Source organism: Aureobasidium melanogenum, assembly GCF_000721775.1.
Source record: "Aureobasidium melanogenum CBS 110374 unplaced genomic scaffold scaffold_15, whole genome shotgun sequence".
NCBI classification, from domain to species: domain Eukaryota; kingdom Fungi; phylum Ascomycota; class Dothideomycetes; order Dothideales; family Saccotheciaceae; genus Aureobasidium; species Aureobasidium melanogenum.
Window position 1 is genome coordinate 264,486 of NW_024470067.1, and position 17,707 is coordinate 282,192.

Sequence of the window (17,707 nt, forward strand, 5' to 3'; positions counted from 1 at the left end):
GGCAAGAAGCTTGAGTCCACTTGCAAGAGCTACAAGTTCTGAATGGTCACCAGCCAGACTTGCCAATCAACGTTCTACCGATTAAGTCACCAATTTTTTCGTCCAGCCGTGTACGGAGACAGCCAATATGGAACAAGTATTGCAAAGCCCTGAACTTCTTACACGGATCCTTGAGATGGTCCGTGAAGAGGAGTGGACCCCAAGTCGAACATCACTGGCGCCCCTATCTCGCGTCAATTCCCTGTGGCAAGATCTTGTCTAACGCATCATTTGGGAAGCACCTCCAGTGGAGGCTCTCGCTAGGATCAGAAAGCGATATCGACAGGACTTTGCATCTTACATCAGAACACTGGATTTTGGTGGCAACAAAGACCCTACATTACACACACTCTTCGCTGGCCTACAGTTCCCAAGATTGAAAAAGCTTGAACTCGGCAATTACCCAATTGACCTTAGGGGCCGCGAGTTCGTAGGTATACAAGATGGTTGGAACTCAACAGTCTCTCATTATCTTGGTCCTGCACTCGAAGATTTGACAGTTCTTCGGTGGGACTCGATATGTACCGGGGGTTTCTTTGAAGATGTCACGGGAAAATGCCCTCGATTGAGACGTATCTACTTATCTGGAATCGGCACACAACTTCAACCTAACGAGTTTCTGAGCTTCCTCAAATCCACTCGCCATCTTGAAGCGATTGAGCTCAATCTCGGCTTCGGTCTATTAGAGAATGCCCTGATCACTGGTGATGTCCTGCTTCAGCTTTCGAAGATGCCGAAGCTCAACTATCTCGAGCTCAACAATCCTGTGAAACAGCCAAAATTCTTCCAGTCCATCAGGATACAGAACAACTTCCCTTTCCAAAACTTGACTGAGTTCGAACTCAATGTAAGTCCCGTACTTCCCACAGAGTATAGCAAATGTACACCTTGAACAGACGTAGCTGTTCTTGGGGTTGGAAATGTATCCAAAGAGCACAGACAACCTACCGCTTCAAAGAGGATACTGTCCTACTTTCGAGAGCACTTACATTCCTATAATCTGTTGCATGCCTTAGCATATTGAAAGGATGCAACTTGGTTCCCCTGACTTGGCTGTTTCTACCACCCAAGTAGCTGCCTTGCTAACATTTCACAAGGCAACGTCAGCCGTCATCTCTGCTGCGGCACGCGTGCTACCGAACGTCGTGAAACTTGGTCTGTGTCTCCAAGACGGAAACGGATCCTGCTTCAAAGATCTGTCAGATATGCCCCGCCTCTGCAAGTTGAAAATTCTCGGGACTAGAGAAACCACATTCGCTCGACACGAACTGCTTGCGTTACGGGCGTTAAATCGACTCGAAAAGCTTACCATCAAGACGTCAGAAGGAAATGGCCTGCACGATATGCTAGCACTACAATTTACCAACTCTGACTTTGATGCTATGGTTTCTGGAATGCCAGAGTTGAGAAAACTCGAGTTCGAGGTCATCTGGGAAAACCGTTCGGTTTCAATCTTATCGAGTCTATCAGAACACTGCCCGAAGTTAGAGGAATTGGACCTGGACGGATCGTATGATCTACAAGCCTTGAACGACACGTCAACAGTCATGTTTCCTAATCTGAAATCTCTCAGAATAGACGACTGTGTAGTCCACTATATTCCTGTCCGTTTGACACCACTCCAACTGGGCCGCCTAATAGACAATCATGCGCCGATACTCGAGGATCTGGCATTCATGGTCGACTTCGATGACAACCCGGTCTTGTTGGCTTGGCACGACATTCGTGGTTGACAAATTGAGAAGTAGAGGTCATGCCTAGCGTAATATCAGCTAGATATCCGCAACTATCCTGGTAGACTTACTTGCCTTGATGGGGCAGAAACGCAGCAGCTAACGCGCCAAGAGATCCTGTGGACAGGCTGCTGCCTACCGGTGGCGAGCTCGCGCACGACTAAGACTGTGGACGCCCACACTTTCGGTCGCGCTGGCTTCCACCTATATTGGTCGACCACCAGAACTCTGAGGTTAAAAGAAGTATTGAGTGCATTGGTGCATATCGCTACGTGTCGCAACTTTTTGACTCGCCGATGACTGCTATAAAGTCTAGCACATGCCGCCTCACCGTCAAGAGAATTCTGTCAAATTATACAACACTTCTTGCATTGCAAACTTACATCTATCGCTCATCTCACTTTTACAGCGACCCATCACATCAAGTCAGTCAGTATGGATCAGGTTTTGCAAAGCTCCGAACTCCTCACTTTGATCCTTGATATGATCCACCAGAATGATAAGAAATTGCGTGCCCGCCACAAATCTTCTCTGGTACCTCTGGCACGCGTAAGTTCTCTCTGGCGGGATGTCGCACATCCAATCTTATGGGCAGCGCCAGACGTTGAAGCCCTAGCAAAAATCAAGAGCGAGCGCCGACAGCAATACGCAACTCATATTCGCAGACTAGATTTTAGCACCCTCGAAGCCCGTGCAGATCCATCTTTACACACTCTGTTCGCAAATCTACAGTTCCCGAAGATCAAATCGCTCGTCTTGGGTCATTACGGACCAATATCCGGCGTTCTAGACCCCGGAATATTTCGTCCTTTGCCAATACACAAAGATTGGAGTATATCGACGTCTCAGTACTTCCACGAAACACTCGAGGATCTGTCACTGCTTTCATGGGACTCGATATGTACGAGAAGCTTTTTCGTGCACCTCGCGGAGAGATGCCCTCATCTCAAGAGTGTTGAGTTCTCGGCGATCGGTACTCAGCTACTACCTGATGATCTACTGGACTACTTTCGCGCTAGTAGTCACCTTGAGAGTATCCAACTTCGTCTTGGACCGGAACCGAATAGTGCGCTGATCACTGGTGACTTGCTGCTGCATTTCTCGGGGTTGACCAAGCTTAAGTATCTTCTGATTGACAACGAGTTGAGTCGACCAGAGTTCTTCTGGGCGATCAAAAAGCAAAACATTAACCCCTTTCATTGCCTAAAGCGGGTTGATTTGAAGGTATTCATACAAACATGATTTTCTTGGCCGTGGAAGAAGTACTTTGCTGACCAATTCCATAGGCGACATCGACGGTAATGTCGGCAGCCGCGCATGTGTTGCCCAACGTCGAGTATCTCGATCTAATTCTTCTAAACGATCATGGCTCAGGCTTACAAAGTCTATCCGTTATGAAAAGTCTACGCCGCCTGTTCATACGCGTGACCAGGTCGACGACACTCACTCCGGATGTGTTGCTCGCATTACAAGCTCTGCATAGGCTCGAGGTAGTTTGCGTGGAAAGGTGGGTACGTGAAACTTCAATAGAGGCACCGAATTTCACGGATTCCGATTTCGACCGCATGTTATCTGGGCTCGGCGAACTAAGAGAGATCGTGTTCGAGGTCGACTGGAAACCAAAGTCCTTCTCAGTATTGTCAAGTCTCTCCAAGCATTGCCCCAATTTGGAGGACCTGCAATTATATGGAACCTTCGATCTACAGGCTCTTGGTGACATACCAACGGTCATGTTTCCGAGACTGAGAAACCTCGATTTGATGCAGAGAGAGATCGACCAAGTACCTGTTCGCTTGACTCCAATGCAGGTTGCTCGTCTCATAGATTATCACGCTCCTATGCTTGAGGATCTATACCTGTCGGATGAAAGTGACGAGAGGTCGATCACAGCGGCTTGGAGCAAATTTCGTGCCTAATCGGTCAATGCAGTGTTATTCTGACCGGAAGGCTAGAAGGCTTACATTCTGGCTCGATACACCTTTGATACACCACAGGAAGTCGAAATCGTCTTATCGCTCCTGGAGGTGTGATAGAATTTCAATGCCCAAAAAGGCTTCTATCCAGTTCATACCGACAGCGGGCTCATCGATGCGTCTGCATATATAAGGATTGCAGTAAATCGTTGGTATCACCAGGCTCAAGATAAGCAGTCCGCAAGCCGCATGCACACTATCCAATGATGCCGACACATCCTGTACATGGTTGGTTCTAGGCAGCATCAACATGAAAGAATCTCGGCTCGGAAATTGGTGTTCCTGGGCGTTCAATCCCCCTTCTCTTCATCGTTGCAGGCCAACTAGATTCCGTAGTTTTATGACTATTATGAATCAGGCTTTAGACAGCCCGGAACTTCTTGTCCAGATACTTGTGTCTCTACTAGATGTAAAGTTCTTGACTGCTGCAGCGCGTGTCAATCGCACATGGCACGAGATCACTACTCAGCTTCTCTGGGTTAAGCCACCTGTAGAAGCGCTAGCTAGGGTTCGAAAGTCGCGTCGCCAGGCTTGTGCCTCGAATATCCGGATCCTTGATTTTGTGGATCAATCGCTCGACTGCAGAGTGGAGTTGATGAGCTTGAAAGGGCTTGGAAGGATCTATAGTTCAGGCCCCTTGACCATCAGAGCTATTCCAGCGATCTTATCTCTCGGGACAGACATTTGATGTGGAGACGTTATCTTGTTGTGGCTGAGCTACCACTGTATGATTCTGAGGATATTGTGAGCAGCAGAGTCAACAGAATGAAAGTAAACATGGGATATGGAGTGTACTTCAGAACCTTGACAGGCTGTTCGGTAATATCGGATGACAGCAAGTTGAATGTGACTACAGTAAGCTTCTACTCGATCCTAGTTCTGCCCGAGACACTGGGTAAGGTCGTGGACGAATTCTGCTTTTTGCATGAGCTCTCTAAGTACTCAGTTATTCCCATGATAATTATACTGTGACCAAGCAATCTTTCAGGTAAGTTCCAGCAACTTTAGGAGCAGACAAGCGACATAGTACTCCGACATATCCATCAGGTCTTACAATAGCAATCGCTCCTTCCTCCTTCGAGATGCCATAGACATCATAAGCGTCTTCCCTCTTTGACAGTCCATAGGTTCTCATCTCTGCGAGTCTCTTTACGTCTGCCGGGATCTGGGTCCACTCGAATCTCTCCTTGATGGGATGCAAGACCACAAGGTCTATCGTACCAGCGGGGTGGCTTCTCACCATCTTGACACACGCTTGTAGTGCCGCCTGAGATATTCCAGCGGGATTAAGAAGATCTGTGCTAGTGAGCACCAAAATGCGGTACCGTCCGTGGGATGGAAGCTCATCATGCAATTGACGAGTAGTGTTGTCAGCATAACGCTTGAGTTCAACATTCAAAACCCTCCGGCCAGTTGTGAGAGCACCATAAAGAGGATCTCCTCCAGAGGTGATCAGGTTTCCAGAATCGTTGGTAGTGCGAACAAGCTCGCTAGGTTTGTATTCAAGACCGCAACCACTAGTAAAGCCACTTCCGTCGCGGAATACTTTCAGGAATTCGTCGTGTGTAAGTCCAGCTGTCGAAGAGTCGCCTGAACCGATTTTGCCAGAGAACATGTGAGAAAACTTGGCGTCAAACTCGATGAGTTGACGAGCGGTGTCGACTCGCTCTAACTCGAAGGTCTCCAGAATCGGATCAGCGCTGCTGGTAATAGCTCGAGGCGTCAAGCCGAGAATAGAGTGTGCTAGCTTCCAAGATAGGTTGTAACTATCCATCATGCTGACGTTCATGCCTTGGCCTGCTTTCGGGCTATGCGTGTGACATGCTATACTGTGGTCAGTCTTTTCTGTTACGCTCTTCAGTGTGTCGATTACATACCGTCTCCGACAATGAAAACTCTATCGACGCCATCTGGGGTTCTCGAAGAGAACTTCGGTGTCATTCTCTGGCCAATCTGATAAGCAGCATACCAGTCTGGTGCGGTACCCTCCCTAATCTTGATCTTGTATGGGGCAAACACCGCGTTAGCTTGCTGAAAAATGTAGTCAAGGGTAACCTCAGCACGCTTCTTCTTGCTTGAATTTTTCTTCTCGTCGTCAGGAGTCGTTGTACGGTCTGCCTTTGCATCGACATCCCCCGGAACCTGCACGTAGAGACGAGTAAGATATTCTCCAGTAGCGATTTGCTCTCTCGGAATAACCATGATGGAACCTGCTTCAGAATGCACAGCAGAACGGTTGCGAATGTCCGGAAAATCTGTATCAGCCACAAAATCGCAGACACCCCAGATGTGATCAGATGTTTCTCCTTCCAGCGAAAGCCCCATGGCTTTTCTGACTTTCGAATGTGCACCATCGCCTCCCACCAGATACTTTGTACGAACAGAGCCTGGAATGCGAGTACCGTCCTCGAGCTCGTGCTCATAGCTCACGAGAACAGGGTATTCTGGATGGTTGACTGCATCAACAGTGTAATCCACAAAATGATGAGATCTTCGGATGGTACTCTCAGGTGCATAGAGATTAAGGTTCTCCTGAAGAATTCTCTCAATGCGTCCTTGATGAATAGTAACCTCAAAAGGAAAGCGTGCCGGGACATTCACATCAGGCACAAATGAGGTTCGCTCGATACCACTCTTGCCGTCAGCTGCAGGGTTCCAGAAAGCTACTTCTTCCATGTGGCATCCTTCAGCAATGATCTCCGAGCCTATTCCGAGACTCTGGAAGACTTCAAGTGTACGAGGTTGAAGACCATCAGCTTGTCCTGCCTTCAGAGTTCCTGGCTTCGAATCCAAGCAAAGTAGTGAAGATCCTGTGATTCCATATCTGGCAAGTAAAAGAGTGAGAAAAAGACCACTTGGTCCTGCCTATAGTGGTCATCAGTGTTGGCCAATCTAGCTAGACACGAGGGGCTTACACCGATAACGACAACTTCGCGCTCATTATCAGTCGTAGAAATCTGAGGTGATAGACGTGGTAAAGGTAGAGCTCGTGATGGTAGAATCCTCAAGTCCCGACGCGCATCAGCGGTCTCCTCGAAAACAGGCATGATGTGGTTATGGTGTTGAAGCCTCGGGTGATCAAGAGGCTTGGAATGAAGACAGTTGACGAGTGTTGAAGAGATCAAACTTTAAACAGGAAAACCTCCTTGTTTGATCACTTCCAGACTGCAAGTGCGACGACCTTCCCTGACGACAACATATGGCAAACATCCGAGCCGGAAGTTGCGAGGCTGAGGAGATGTGGAGTTGATCCGAACTTCCGAAGCCTTAGTACTTGCCTTGTTGACTCAATCCAGTGCTCATCCCGAGATCTTGGGACAAGCATAATCAAACAACACCCAATTGTTCATTTGAAAGCAAGTGCCTGATGATACCAAGGTATCAAAAGCTGTAATCTGGTCAAGAGAGGGATATCCAAGAATCACTAGGCTTGGTCTGTGCGTACCATCCCAGCCACCATTCTTCCGGATACGCGTCTCAATTATCTGCGCAACACGGAGACCTCCCTCGGTCGACATAGATGAACACCAAACCAAGCATGGTCGGGGCACGGGAAGAAGACATGGAAAACGAGTCTCCGACCGCCCGACCACTGGGACCCCGTAATTTGCCTCGTGCTTCGCATGCTTGTCAACGATGTCGCGAAAAGAAAGGAAGATGTAATCAACGGCAGCCTTGCTCATCATGCATCCGCGTTGATGCAGTTTGTGTCTATGGAGAGAGGAGAAAGAAAAGAAGGAGAATGGGCGACCCGATAGAGGATGATGATACTCGATTAGAAGCCACCCCTCGACCCTGGCCATTGATTGATGCGAGATCAAATTCTGTTCATGATGCTATCGAGGATGTACCTGGTTGTGTTGGTGACTCTAGGTTGGATGTGAGCACTGAGGTTAACATAAACTCTGTGCGCTCAGGTATGTCCTTCGTCAAGCTGTTGCACAAATGCTTAATCTAATCTCAATAGAGGCTACTTTAACCTCGAATGATCGTGACGTGTTAGGCGATGTAAACCAGCGGACTCAAGGAACTGAATTCTACGGAACAGCATCCAATTATGTGCTGCTTAACCAGTTGTTTTCCCATGTCCGCCAACACAGTCTGACCATGCGTACCCCAGATACTGGTCAGCCAGTGACGAGTCCTAATCAAAGCAATCATGGCCCGGGTGGGAGAATGTCTCTGGTCAACCTGCTTGCACATGAAGACGATCTGCTGCCACCATCGAGAGAAAAGTCACCGCTGCCGACAATTCCCTCCGCAACCCGGTCGTCTGGTTTTCGTGCTCCGCAAAGTGGTCACCAGCCAAGCCACCGTACTCCAAGCAGTGTCTCCCCTTCTTCAAACCTGCGTGTCACAGAAAGACGTCTGGAGAAAGCGCTCATACGCAGCTTCACGCACAATCTACACTACTTGCATCCCATGATCGAACCTGGCACATTCATTAGCCGATGCGAGGAACATTTCGCACAATCTAACAACACACAAGAAAGATCTCCTCAGTTTCGACACTTTTTTGCTCTGTACAATATCGTTGTTGCTGTTGGAGCACTCGTGGCTGGTTCAGAGCTAAAAGACGAGCTTGACCATGAGATCAAGATTGTGCTGCATAGCAAGAAAGACCCTCAGGAACTCGCGAAAGCTCCGCTCCAAAGATTATCCAGGTACTATTTCCGAAAATCGCGAAGCCTGCTTGGTGATGTGTTTGAGGCATGCTCTCTGGAGAGTGCCCAGACGCTCTTTTTGATGGTTGGTCTGTTGAACCTTATATGCGTGCTCGCGACTAACGCTGGATAGTCTTTGTACTGCCAGAATTCCCTGAAGCCACATGCCTGCTATATGTATTGTGGTATGGCTGTTAGGACTGCGCTTGCTATTGGTCTACCATCTGAGTCAATGTCCAACTCGTTCGAGGCTTGCAAGGCGGCACGAAGAACTTGGTGGTTAGTCTTGATCTCTCTACGTGATATAGTCCTTGCTAAAATTCTACAGGTGTATTTACTCTCACGAGATGTAAGCAACGAGACTGCTCTGAGACATCTCATGGCTAATGTGAAAATAACAGAGATATGTGCTGCTCTGCCGGGCGCTTCGACAGTCTTGGAAAACCGCGGAAGTATCCCATCCCTTTGCCTCAAATCAAGGTCAGTTCGGACGAGGCAACTCTGCAAAAGTCTTACTGATCAATAATAAGTCGTTCAGCACCGACTCGAGCTCCGACATTGCCTATCTTGAAGGACCAAACGTTTCGATGATCAACGTGATGGTCGACTTTGCTGTAGTATTGCGACGTATTTCTAAGGACATATATCATTGCCCAAAAGAGGTGACCGCTTCTCAGAAATCAGCTGCGGCTTTCTCCATAGACACACTCCTCGACCAGTGGAAGTTCGATCTCGCGCCATGGCACAATTTTGACGTTGTCGATTTTCGAGAACCAGAGTGGGCTGCAAAACAGAAGTTGGTTCTTCACTTGCGTTATCTTAACGCTCGTGTCATCCTGCATCGTCCATTTTTATCAGATGTCACGACTTGTGACTTACTGGAGAGGCAAAAACATATCGATCTATGTCTAGCTGCCGCGCGAAAGACTATTCAGGTCCTGTACGATGCTTATGCGAACAAACACTACTTCCGTACGTGGTGGTATAATTCGACTTACACTCTGTACGCCGGAATGATTGTGTTGTACGTTATCATGCTAGGACACAGCACAGAGGCCGACGATATGCTTCTTGATGATGTTAGAAAGAGTCGAGACATTCTCAAATCCATGGAGGAAGCAAGCGTGGCTCGTCGCAGTGCAGACTTGTTGAGCGAAGTCTTGGAAGTCGCTACTGCTTACATACAGCAGAAGGACACAAGAAACAATACGTCTGCGATAACCCCTGCAAGCGATGTCTGCAATGACCAAACACGCCAAGTCCCTTCTGCTCTTCCGAGCGAGATTAACAGCACCGGCTTTGGTCAACATCCGGAAGCATTCATGGCATCTCTGATCGACCCCAATATTCTTCAGGATTTTACCACGGACTCAAACGACTGGGCATGCTTTGGCTTCTCATCGACATTGGAGGACTTCCAGGGAGTACCCGACCGCCAGAACAATGTCTTCACCATTGACAGCACTGAATGGCAAAACATCACGACTTGATAGAGTCTGCAACCGTGAACAATAAGGTTCACATCGTGTTCTCGATGTTGGTGTTCACAATGGTGGCTAAAACATCTTCCGCGTTCCGGCTCAGACTTCCGACCCCACATGTCTTGGTCGCTCACCTCACCTCGTGCTGGCTCATTGAGGTTGGTCCATCTTCCTTAAACAACTAACAATATGCACATCTAGACCTTCAGAAGCCACAGAAGTCTTGCCAAAGAAAAATTAGTCATGGATGCTTCCGGATCCAATGTCGACACTAACAAAGTCCTATTTGGTTCAAAAAGTGTCAATAAGCTTCCTGACGAGATCAAAAGACTAGACGGCTCGTCACCAGTCGTGCTCACTTCAAAGGGAAAAAATGGAACAGCGCACGGCAACATGCTGGCCAAGATCTTGAGCGATGCCTCTATGACTCCAGCCGCAGTTCTCAATGTGGCAGTAATGCATACTCCAAAATCTGTCACCGAAGAAGCACTTGAACAACTCAAAGCTCATGCTGCGGACTGTATTGTATCCATCGGCGGAGGTTCCGTCGTCGGCTTGGGCAAGGCCTTGTCCATTCGCACCGGGCTCAAGCATATCTGCATACCCACGACATACTCTGGCAGCGAGATGACGCCTATCCTTGGCGAGACAGAAAATGGTCGTAAAGTCACTCGCACCGATCCAAAGATCCTTCCGGATTTTGTGATATACGACGTTGATCTCACAATGTCATTGCCAGCAGCGACTTGCGCGTACTCGGGCGTCAATGCAATGGCTCACGCGGTAGAGTCTTTGTACGCTGTAAACACCAGCCCGGCCATTTCTAAGCTTGCTCTAGAGGGCATCCAAGGGCTGGCCGAATCGCTTCCGGCAATTGTCAAAGATGGAAACGACCGTTCTGCTCGCGAAAAGGCTCAATATGCCGCATGGCTTTGCGGCGTGTGTCTTGGAACCTCTGCGATGGCATTGCACCACAAGCTTTGCCATACACTTGGTGGGTCGTTCAATCTTCCGCATGCCGAAACTCATACTATCATTCTTCCTCATGCTGTGGCTTACAACGCCCCTGCCATTCCTGATACTATGCAGAAAATGGCATCAGCGTTGCCAGGTAGTGACGGCGATGCAATCAGAGGATTGAACATTCTGCTCGAGAAGCTTAAGGTATCGCGTGCATTGAAGGAGTTTGGCATGCGAGAGGAGGACATAGACAAAGCTACCGAGATTGCAATGAGTATGCAATATGCCAATCCAAGAGCGATGGAGAAGGATGCGATTCGTGAGTTGATTCGCAGGGCATGGGCTGGCGAGCCGGCGAGGGCTTGATCTTTGAAAATTCTATTGGGGGCTGTTGACATATCAAACGAGGCGGCGGTGATGCGCGTGGTATCCTGTACTATATGAAATTTCTGTAAAACTAGATTCATGGCCTGCTCTCACTTTGGGACCTCGGTGTTCATCTGCGCACCGACTCGTCGTTTTCATGTCATTGAATGAATTATTTCAAGCCTTCAGTACGCCCATGAACGTGTAATATCTGAATCTCACAGCTCAGAAATCGAAATGGCAAGCAGCATCAAGTCTTCGTCAATTGTTGGCAGCACTTTCCTTGATCGATGACGTCCTTTCCGGTCCCACGGTTCCAACAGCGCCTTCCTCAACTGCGTAAGTGCTCTTGAAGCGTCACTGGGCGGTTCTTTCCTTAATTTCGGAAGGAAGAACACACAAAGGCAGGCACGACTTCGTTCCACTGCATGCTACCTAGGAACATGTGCTTTTCTGTTCATGCTAAAAATTTTTGTTCAGATTCACATTGAGAAAGAAATGAAGTAAAGTGAATGTTTGTCTGAAGAGAGTGAAATTTTTTAAAGCTTCGTAACTGTAATAAGTGTATAGACATCATCGTTATTCCCAGAAAATCACCTCGGAGAAGCGCCATCGCTGTTCTGTTCTACCGTAGAGAGACCCCACATAAACCAAGAAAACTCGTAATCAAAAGAAGGAAATATTTACAAGAGATGCACAGGTCGGCAAGAATCGCTTAGTGCTTGATCTCGCCAATGACGTGCTGCTCGGTGACGGACATGGAGCGCTTCTCGATGACGGCACCACCCTCGACACCAGCGGCGGCGACGACCTCGTCGGTGTTGTTGCGGAGGATAGCAAAGCCATCCTTCTGCCAGTGGTAGGCAACGTAGGCAAGGACAACGCAGAAGCCAACCAGAGGGGTGACGAAGGAGATGCGGGTGTTGGCAGCATCGGCAATGGCACCCTGGATGGGGGAGAAGACGGCACCACCAGCGACACCCATGACAAGGATACCGGCACCGCGGCGGGTGTGGACACCAAGGTTGGCAGTTCCGAGAGTGAAGATAGTGGGGCTAAAAACTGTCAGTAAATAGAAAGCAAATACCAAAAAAATGATCACTTACTACATGGGGGCCATGAAGAAGTAGATGGCCATGACACCACCGATGGAACCCTTGCCCTTTCCAGCACAAACGTACGCGTTAAGAACGATGGTGGCAATAGAATAGAAGACCATGATGAAGCTGGAAGACAGGAAGGTGGCAAGACCAGTGGCGATGAAGCGGCCGACGGTGAAGGTAATCAAAGCGTAAGAGAGGAGGTTGGAAGCCTGGCTCTCGGACCAGCCAGCCTCGTCGACAGCGTAGTTGATGAAGAAAGCACCGATGGTGACCTGAGCACCGACGTAGCAGAACTGGGCAACGAAACCGCAGAGCATGTTGTACTCCTTCCAGATGCTGCCTTGACCAATCTCACGGCCCTCAAGATCGTGCTCAGGCTCGACAAGGGAGTTGCTGCGTCTGGCCTCCTCAGCGACCTCAGGAAGCTTGGCGAAGACGAAGATGATGGCAACAGCGACACCGAGGCAAGCAACACCAAGGTAGACGAACTGGACGTTGGTGAGGTTGTTGGCGTTCTTGCCGGAGAAGAAGGCGTGGGAAGCAATGAGGGGACCGACGAAAGAAGCAACACCGTTCCAGGCCTGGCAGAACTGGAGACGAGGAGAAGCAGTCTTGGGGTCACCAATGACAACGGCGTAAGAGTTGGCAGCAGTCTCGAGGGTAGCAAGACCGCAAGCGATAACCAGAGTGCAAACACAGAAGCCACCGAAGGATGCAGAAGCATGCTTAGCAGAACTGAAGTGACTGGAGCGAATAGTCAGCATAATTTTCATCAAATTGGACAGGTTTAAGCCCTACGCTGTAGGCCAGAACATGATGGCACCGAGGGAGTAGAGAGAGAGACCCATGAGGATGGTGGGCTTGTAACCGAAGCGCTTCAAAACCTCAGCGGCAACAGGTGAGTACAGGAGGTAACCACCACCGAAGTACATGACCTGAAGACCAGTAGACTCGAGCTTGGTGATACCGAGGACATTCTGGAAGTGCTTGTTCAAGACATCGAGAAGACCGTAAGAGAAACCCCAGAGGAAGAAGAGCGAGGTGATGAGGGCGATGGGGAAGATGAGCTTCTTTCCTGTAAGGTAACCACCAGCGAGGGTGGTGGTAGCGATGGGAATACCGCCGCCAGCCATTGCTACAATTGTTGTTGTTGTTGTAGTGATATAAGGATTGGTTGATGAAGAAAGCAGTTGCTAGATCCTTGTGATAATGAAGGTGTTATTCAAATGAATGAACGATAGTAGAAGACTGGTAGTCTGAATGAGAGACTTGGATCTGCTGATTGAAGCTGTTTGATGATCGTTGTTCAGCACGAGGAGCAGACGATACTTATACTGCTTGCCGCTGTATGTCCTACTCACTCCTACATGCTTCGAACTCATGGGGACTCCAGATCTGGACAAGCATGTACCGTCTAGCGTCATGCATGGACCATGCATAGACCATGCAACGACGAAGTCAACCGTTCAACGGACCAATGCCCAGCAGCCGACTGGCCCTAACCATGTCCATTCGGTCCGAAGACCAATTTCGCCTGGGGTTTTGCTGGGGTTTGCAGGACTCCAGATCAACTCCGGCCGTCAATCGGTCCTTCTTTTTTCCTGAAGAGCTGGGGTTTTGGTGGGGGATGGGCACGCTCGCCAACGATGACTCGTTGATCTAACGACTCATTCATTTTTGCATGAATAGTAAAGTGTAAATTGTTACGTTGTCTTGCTTACCGCTCCCCAGATGGTCGTAGCTCTCTGGGGAACAGTCGCTCGTGCGTGAACATGTCGCTCAGTGCTTAAGGTCTTCAATGCTTCAGACTCGGTATGCATACTCTCGGTGAGAATACCTATCGGCCTGCAGAGCAGCTCAGGTGACGCCACCTCAACTTGATTGCATTGCATAGCTCCGGCAATTACCTGAGAATGTCAACGTTGCGGCTGTCACCATGATCTCAAAGGATTTTGTTTCCGCAACTTGTGGCTGCTAGTCAGAGTCAAGGGGGTGCCATAAACGCCCACTGTCGCGGGCATGCATGAGCAGCGTGAAAGTCTGGTAACGGCACGCACGGTGGGTGTATCCCTCGAACCTTGAAGGATTTGGCAGTAACGTGAGCTGAGACGGTGGTCCCCCGTGTTTGATATGTTCGAGGCCCGAAAACCAAGCATCCTTCTCATGCCCAGTATGCTTGACACCACAGTAGATCTCTTGTCTGTTGCTGATCTTGGCGATTTCGAGTAGCTTGGTCCTCTAGGCGTTCTTACCCACCAAGTCGACTGCTCATCAAGCATGAGCAAGGTTTTCAGCGGGTGTAGTAAAAGCTAAGCGGTCTGGGTCACGCTAACATGGCGGCTAATCTCTCCAGGTTTCGTGGGGTTTCGTGGAGAATCACGCTAGGGAATGACCGAAGAAGTAGTCGGGCCGATGATCACGTCTCGGCTAGACACGGTCGGAGACAACCCCAGAGGGGAAGTATTCTCGACTTGTTCGAAGCCAACTTCATGTTGACCTTGACTGTTGGTGCCAAAAGTTACGTTGGTGTCACGGTGGTTGCAATGTGGCTGGCTTTCCGTAAGCCCACAGTAAAGAAACACCGGCATTTACTGACGAGGCTTCAGCTTGTTTCCCAGGAATGAGCAAGCGATTTGACTTCAGTTTGCGTTAATCTCCCCGCGGTCAATAATGTTTCGCGCAAAACGATGGGGGGTTGGAACTGAGTATGGGGGGCTCCACTTGGTATAGCGCTATCCCTCGAGAAAGACCGAACAGGATAGAGCTTGGACAATGGGGAGCCGCCTCGATCGCTTCATATTTCCCAACCTCAAATGCTGTTCCGTCCATACTATCGCCCCGTGGAGATGGGTTGATCTGGAGAGGGAGAGCGGTCTGCCTTGAAAGGTTTGAGCAATATGTTTCTCCAGCTGGGGGATCGATCCAGCTCGTGCCCTAAAAATCGATTCATCGCTGGTGTGACGATCCACTTGCTCATGGTAGGCTGGCCGCTGGTAGCGTGACCTCTGCCACTTACTCGAGCTGCATACCATGACGACCAACATCATGCATGTTTTCTTTTTGCCATACTTTTGCTCATTCTCGTGAGGGGCTCCCTCGATGATGATTTTGACTTCTTCTACGTACCTAGGTGATCTTCGAGAAGATCATGAGATGCAGAGACAGTGGAAGCGATTGTCAAAAAGGAGGACCTTGGCGCATGCACAATGATGGTTGAGGCGACATGCTCGACGGCGAACGGTGTTGGTCTTCGGCAGTCCCAGAGTCAAAGATTGCTTGTCCTCTTTCTGAGTTCATGACTTGCAGTTGGAAGGATTCATTACGTCTTGGCCGTAGGACCAAAGGCAAATTTTAGAAGATTTGTTTGTTGAGCGTCTGGACTCCAAGATCAGACCTCCCTGTGTGGAAAATATTGTCACCGTGCACTCATAGAGATGCACAATGTTTTCAGAAGAGGAAGTGGTCCTCACGGAGAGAAAATCATCTCAGGCTATCTCCGTGGCATGCACTTCTACTCGAAAGTCGATTGTGCATTGCAATAGCTCATAATGTTGTTATGTCTTGCGCCAGGTTGCGCCAGGTTGCGCCAGGGGAAGACAAAGTCCAAGCATGACTTTCACCAATCAGAATGAATAGGTAGTTTCTGATCTGATGATTCTGCATGGCTACGCAAGATCAGTCTGTATCGGAGCAATCATGAAGGGAGTTGCAGGCTTACTGATCAAGAGTACAACCACATGGCATGAAGAAGCAGATGACCTTTGCCATTGAGCTTTGTCTCGTCTCAGACGGTCCAGTCAGTAAAATCGTTCAATGACTCGCGATGAAGAGGAAGTGTGCAGGAGTGATACATCAAAGAAGTCGGCCTAAGAGGACGCGTCTGCCTGACACGAACTATGAGAGGAAAGTGCGCACAACCACGCGACAATATTGAGAAAGGTGCGAGGCCTTAAAACGAGGGCAACCCTCCTTAACATACGAGACAAACCTAACAAGATGGAGCAAGGAATGCATATCGTCTGGAGATAATCGCTCTTGTGATGCATACTCTTCGCTCTCGATGATAACTAACTTCGCATAAGTTACTCCATCATTTCAGCCCAAGACTTTTTCTCGGTTCCTGGAGTCATTTGATCTTCGATATCGAGCTTTTCGACCTTCGCTTTGGTCGGGAATGCCATGGTCGGCGGCGGAGCGTTATCGAACTTGGGAGCTGAGGACGAACCCGCCAGATCTGGGAAGTCCGTAGGCTTGGGGACAGATTGAGAGACTGGCTTTTCTTGCTGAGGGCCACGTCCTCCTCTGCCAGAGCCACCACCACGACCTCCTCTTCCACGACCTCTACCTCTACCACGATCTTCACGGTACATATACTCTCGTCCATCGGTATAGTCTTCCCTATCGCCACCAAAGCCCTCGCGAGAGACATCTGGGTTGCGTTGACCCGCGATACCTCCGTATGCACCACGTCCTCTACCGCCAGGTTGTCTGGGACCACCAAAAGCATCTGCATCTTCAGGCTTCTCAGCATCCCATTCTCTGCCACCAACAGCTTTCAGCTTGCGCAGTCTGTTCTTTTCTCTTTCGCCCATCATTTGCTGTCTTTCTCTTCGTTCTTCTTGTCGACGCTTTGCAGCAACTTCTTCACGCTCGGCAAAGTCGGCAGCATCTGCTTCAGCTCGTGCGTGAGCAGCAGCGAGTTTTTCGTTCTTGAGCGATATTCTCGACATCTTCTCGGCTAGCTCTTGTTCGCTTAGTTTGGGCTTGCGGAGGCCTCCTGTTGCGGTACGGTCGCCTCGTACAGCATTGGTGGCTGGCTTTGAGGGTTCGGCAGTAGTGTTCGATGACGGTTGTTGCTGCTGCTGTTCTTGTTGTACGTTTGCGGCATCTTTTGGTTGCGGCTCCTTCTTGTTGCGCTCCTGATTGTTGCGGCGAGATTCGTTGTTGTTGCGACGAGGCTCATTGGTATTGCGATCCGAGTTCGGACGGACCTGATCATTGCGATCCTGGTTGCTTCTGTCCTGTTGGTTGCGACCCCTGCCCCTGCCTCTTCCTCTAGTGCCTCCACGTCCACCGCGAGCTGGTGCCGAAGTCGTAGGTGCTGGCGTTGACTCTGCAGGGATTGTTGATGGCTCTGGTACTGACTCTGTAGTCGCAGCTGGTTTCTGTACTTCTGGTTGCTTATTTGATTCCTCCTGCTTCTCTGATTTGGCAGTAGTTGTATGAGGAAGCTCTTGATTCATGGGTTGGATTTCATCGCTGAAGAGGTCATCCCCACGAGTCTGCATTGAGTGATCATACTGAATGTCATCAAAGAGATCATCCTGCTGTGCTCCTGTCTGTGCGAACTCGTCCATGTCTTTATTCGTGAATAGTTCTCGTTTTCTG

The 17,707-nt window shown here is 49.3% G+C and overlaps 7 protein-coding genes across 7 annotated transcripts; 4 read left to right on the plus strand and 3 right to left on the minus strand.

Annotated features, from left to right (window-relative positions):
* Nucleotides 1-769: 769 nt before the first annotated feature.
* On the plus strand, nucleotides 770-1,772 carry M437DRAFT_85816 (uncharacterized protein; the record flags this gene model as incomplete). Its single annotated transcript, XM_041028348.1, has 2 exons — nucleotides 770-886; nucleotides 1,137-1,772. The coding sequence occupies 2 exons, from the start codon at nucleotides 770-772 to the stop codon at nucleotides 1,770-1,772; spliced, it is 753 nt and encodes a 250-aa protein (XP_040878388.1).
* Nucleotides 1,773-2,207: 435 nt separating this feature from the next.
* Nucleotides 2,208-3,688, plus strand: M437DRAFT_67315 (uncharacterized protein; the record flags this gene model as incomplete). Its single annotated transcript, XM_041024918.1, has 2 exons — nucleotides 2,208-2,996; nucleotides 3,059-3,688. The coding sequence occupies 2 exons, from the start codon at nucleotides 2,208-2,210 to the stop codon at nucleotides 3,686-3,688; spliced, it is 1,419 nt and encodes a 472-aa protein (XP_040878389.1).
* Nucleotides 3,689-4,706: 1,018 nt separating this feature from the next.
* On the minus strand, nucleotides 4,707-6,792 carry M437DRAFT_67316 (putative phenol monooxygenase; the record flags this gene model as incomplete). Its single annotated transcript, XM_041024919.1, has 3 exons — nucleotides 4,707-5,569; nucleotides 5,623-6,610; nucleotides 6,661-6,792. 3 exons carry the CDS (start codon nucleotides 6,790-6,792, stop codon nucleotides 4,707-4,709), a joined length of 1,983 nt encoding a protein of 660 aa, XP_040878390.1.
* A 515-nt stretch (nucleotides 6,793-7,307) lies between these two features.
* M437DRAFT_19292 (uncharacterized protein) lies at nucleotides 7,308-9,812 on the plus strand (the record flags this gene model as incomplete). The annotated part of the gene is made up of 6 exons (XM_041018984.1): nucleotides 7,308-7,662; nucleotides 7,713-8,494; nucleotides 8,543-8,688; nucleotides 8,738-8,758; nucleotides 8,811-8,889; nucleotides 8,940-9,812. Coding segments are annotated over 6 exons (2,256 nt in total), but the record flags the coding sequence as incomplete, so codon positions are not given.
* Nucleotides 9,813-10,133: 321 nt separating this feature from the next.
* Nucleotides 10,134-11,216, plus strand: M437DRAFT_85819 (maleylacetate reductase; the record flags this gene model as incomplete). The annotated part of the gene is made up of 1 exon (XM_041028349.1): nucleotides 10,134-11,216. One exon carries the CDS (start codon nucleotides 10,134-10,136, stop codon nucleotides 11,214-11,216), a length of 1,083 nt encoding a protein of 360 aa, XP_040878392.1.
* Nucleotides 11,217-11,931: 715 nt separating this feature from the next.
* On the minus strand, nucleotides 11,932-13,452 carry M437DRAFT_51887 (MFS general substrate transporter; the record flags this gene model as incomplete). The annotated part of the gene is made up of 3 exons (XM_041022259.1): nucleotides 11,932-12,271; nucleotides 12,323-13,063; nucleotides 13,118-13,452. The coding sequence occupies 3 exons, from the start codon at nucleotides 13,450-13,452 to the stop codon at nucleotides 11,932-11,934; spliced, it is 1,416 nt and encodes a 471-aa protein (XP_040878393.1).
* Nucleotides 13,453-16,401: 2,949 nt separating this feature from the next.
* On the minus strand, nucleotides 16,402-17,676 carry M437DRAFT_76517 (uncharacterized protein; the record flags this gene model as incomplete). The annotated part of the gene is made up of 1 exon (XM_041026640.1): nucleotides 16,402-17,676. The coding sequence occupies one exon, from the start codon at nucleotides 17,674-17,676 to the stop codon at nucleotides 16,402-16,404; it is 1,275 nt and encodes a 424-aa protein (XP_040878394.1).
* Between the last annotated feature and the right edge of the window lie 31 nt (nucleotides 17,677-17,707).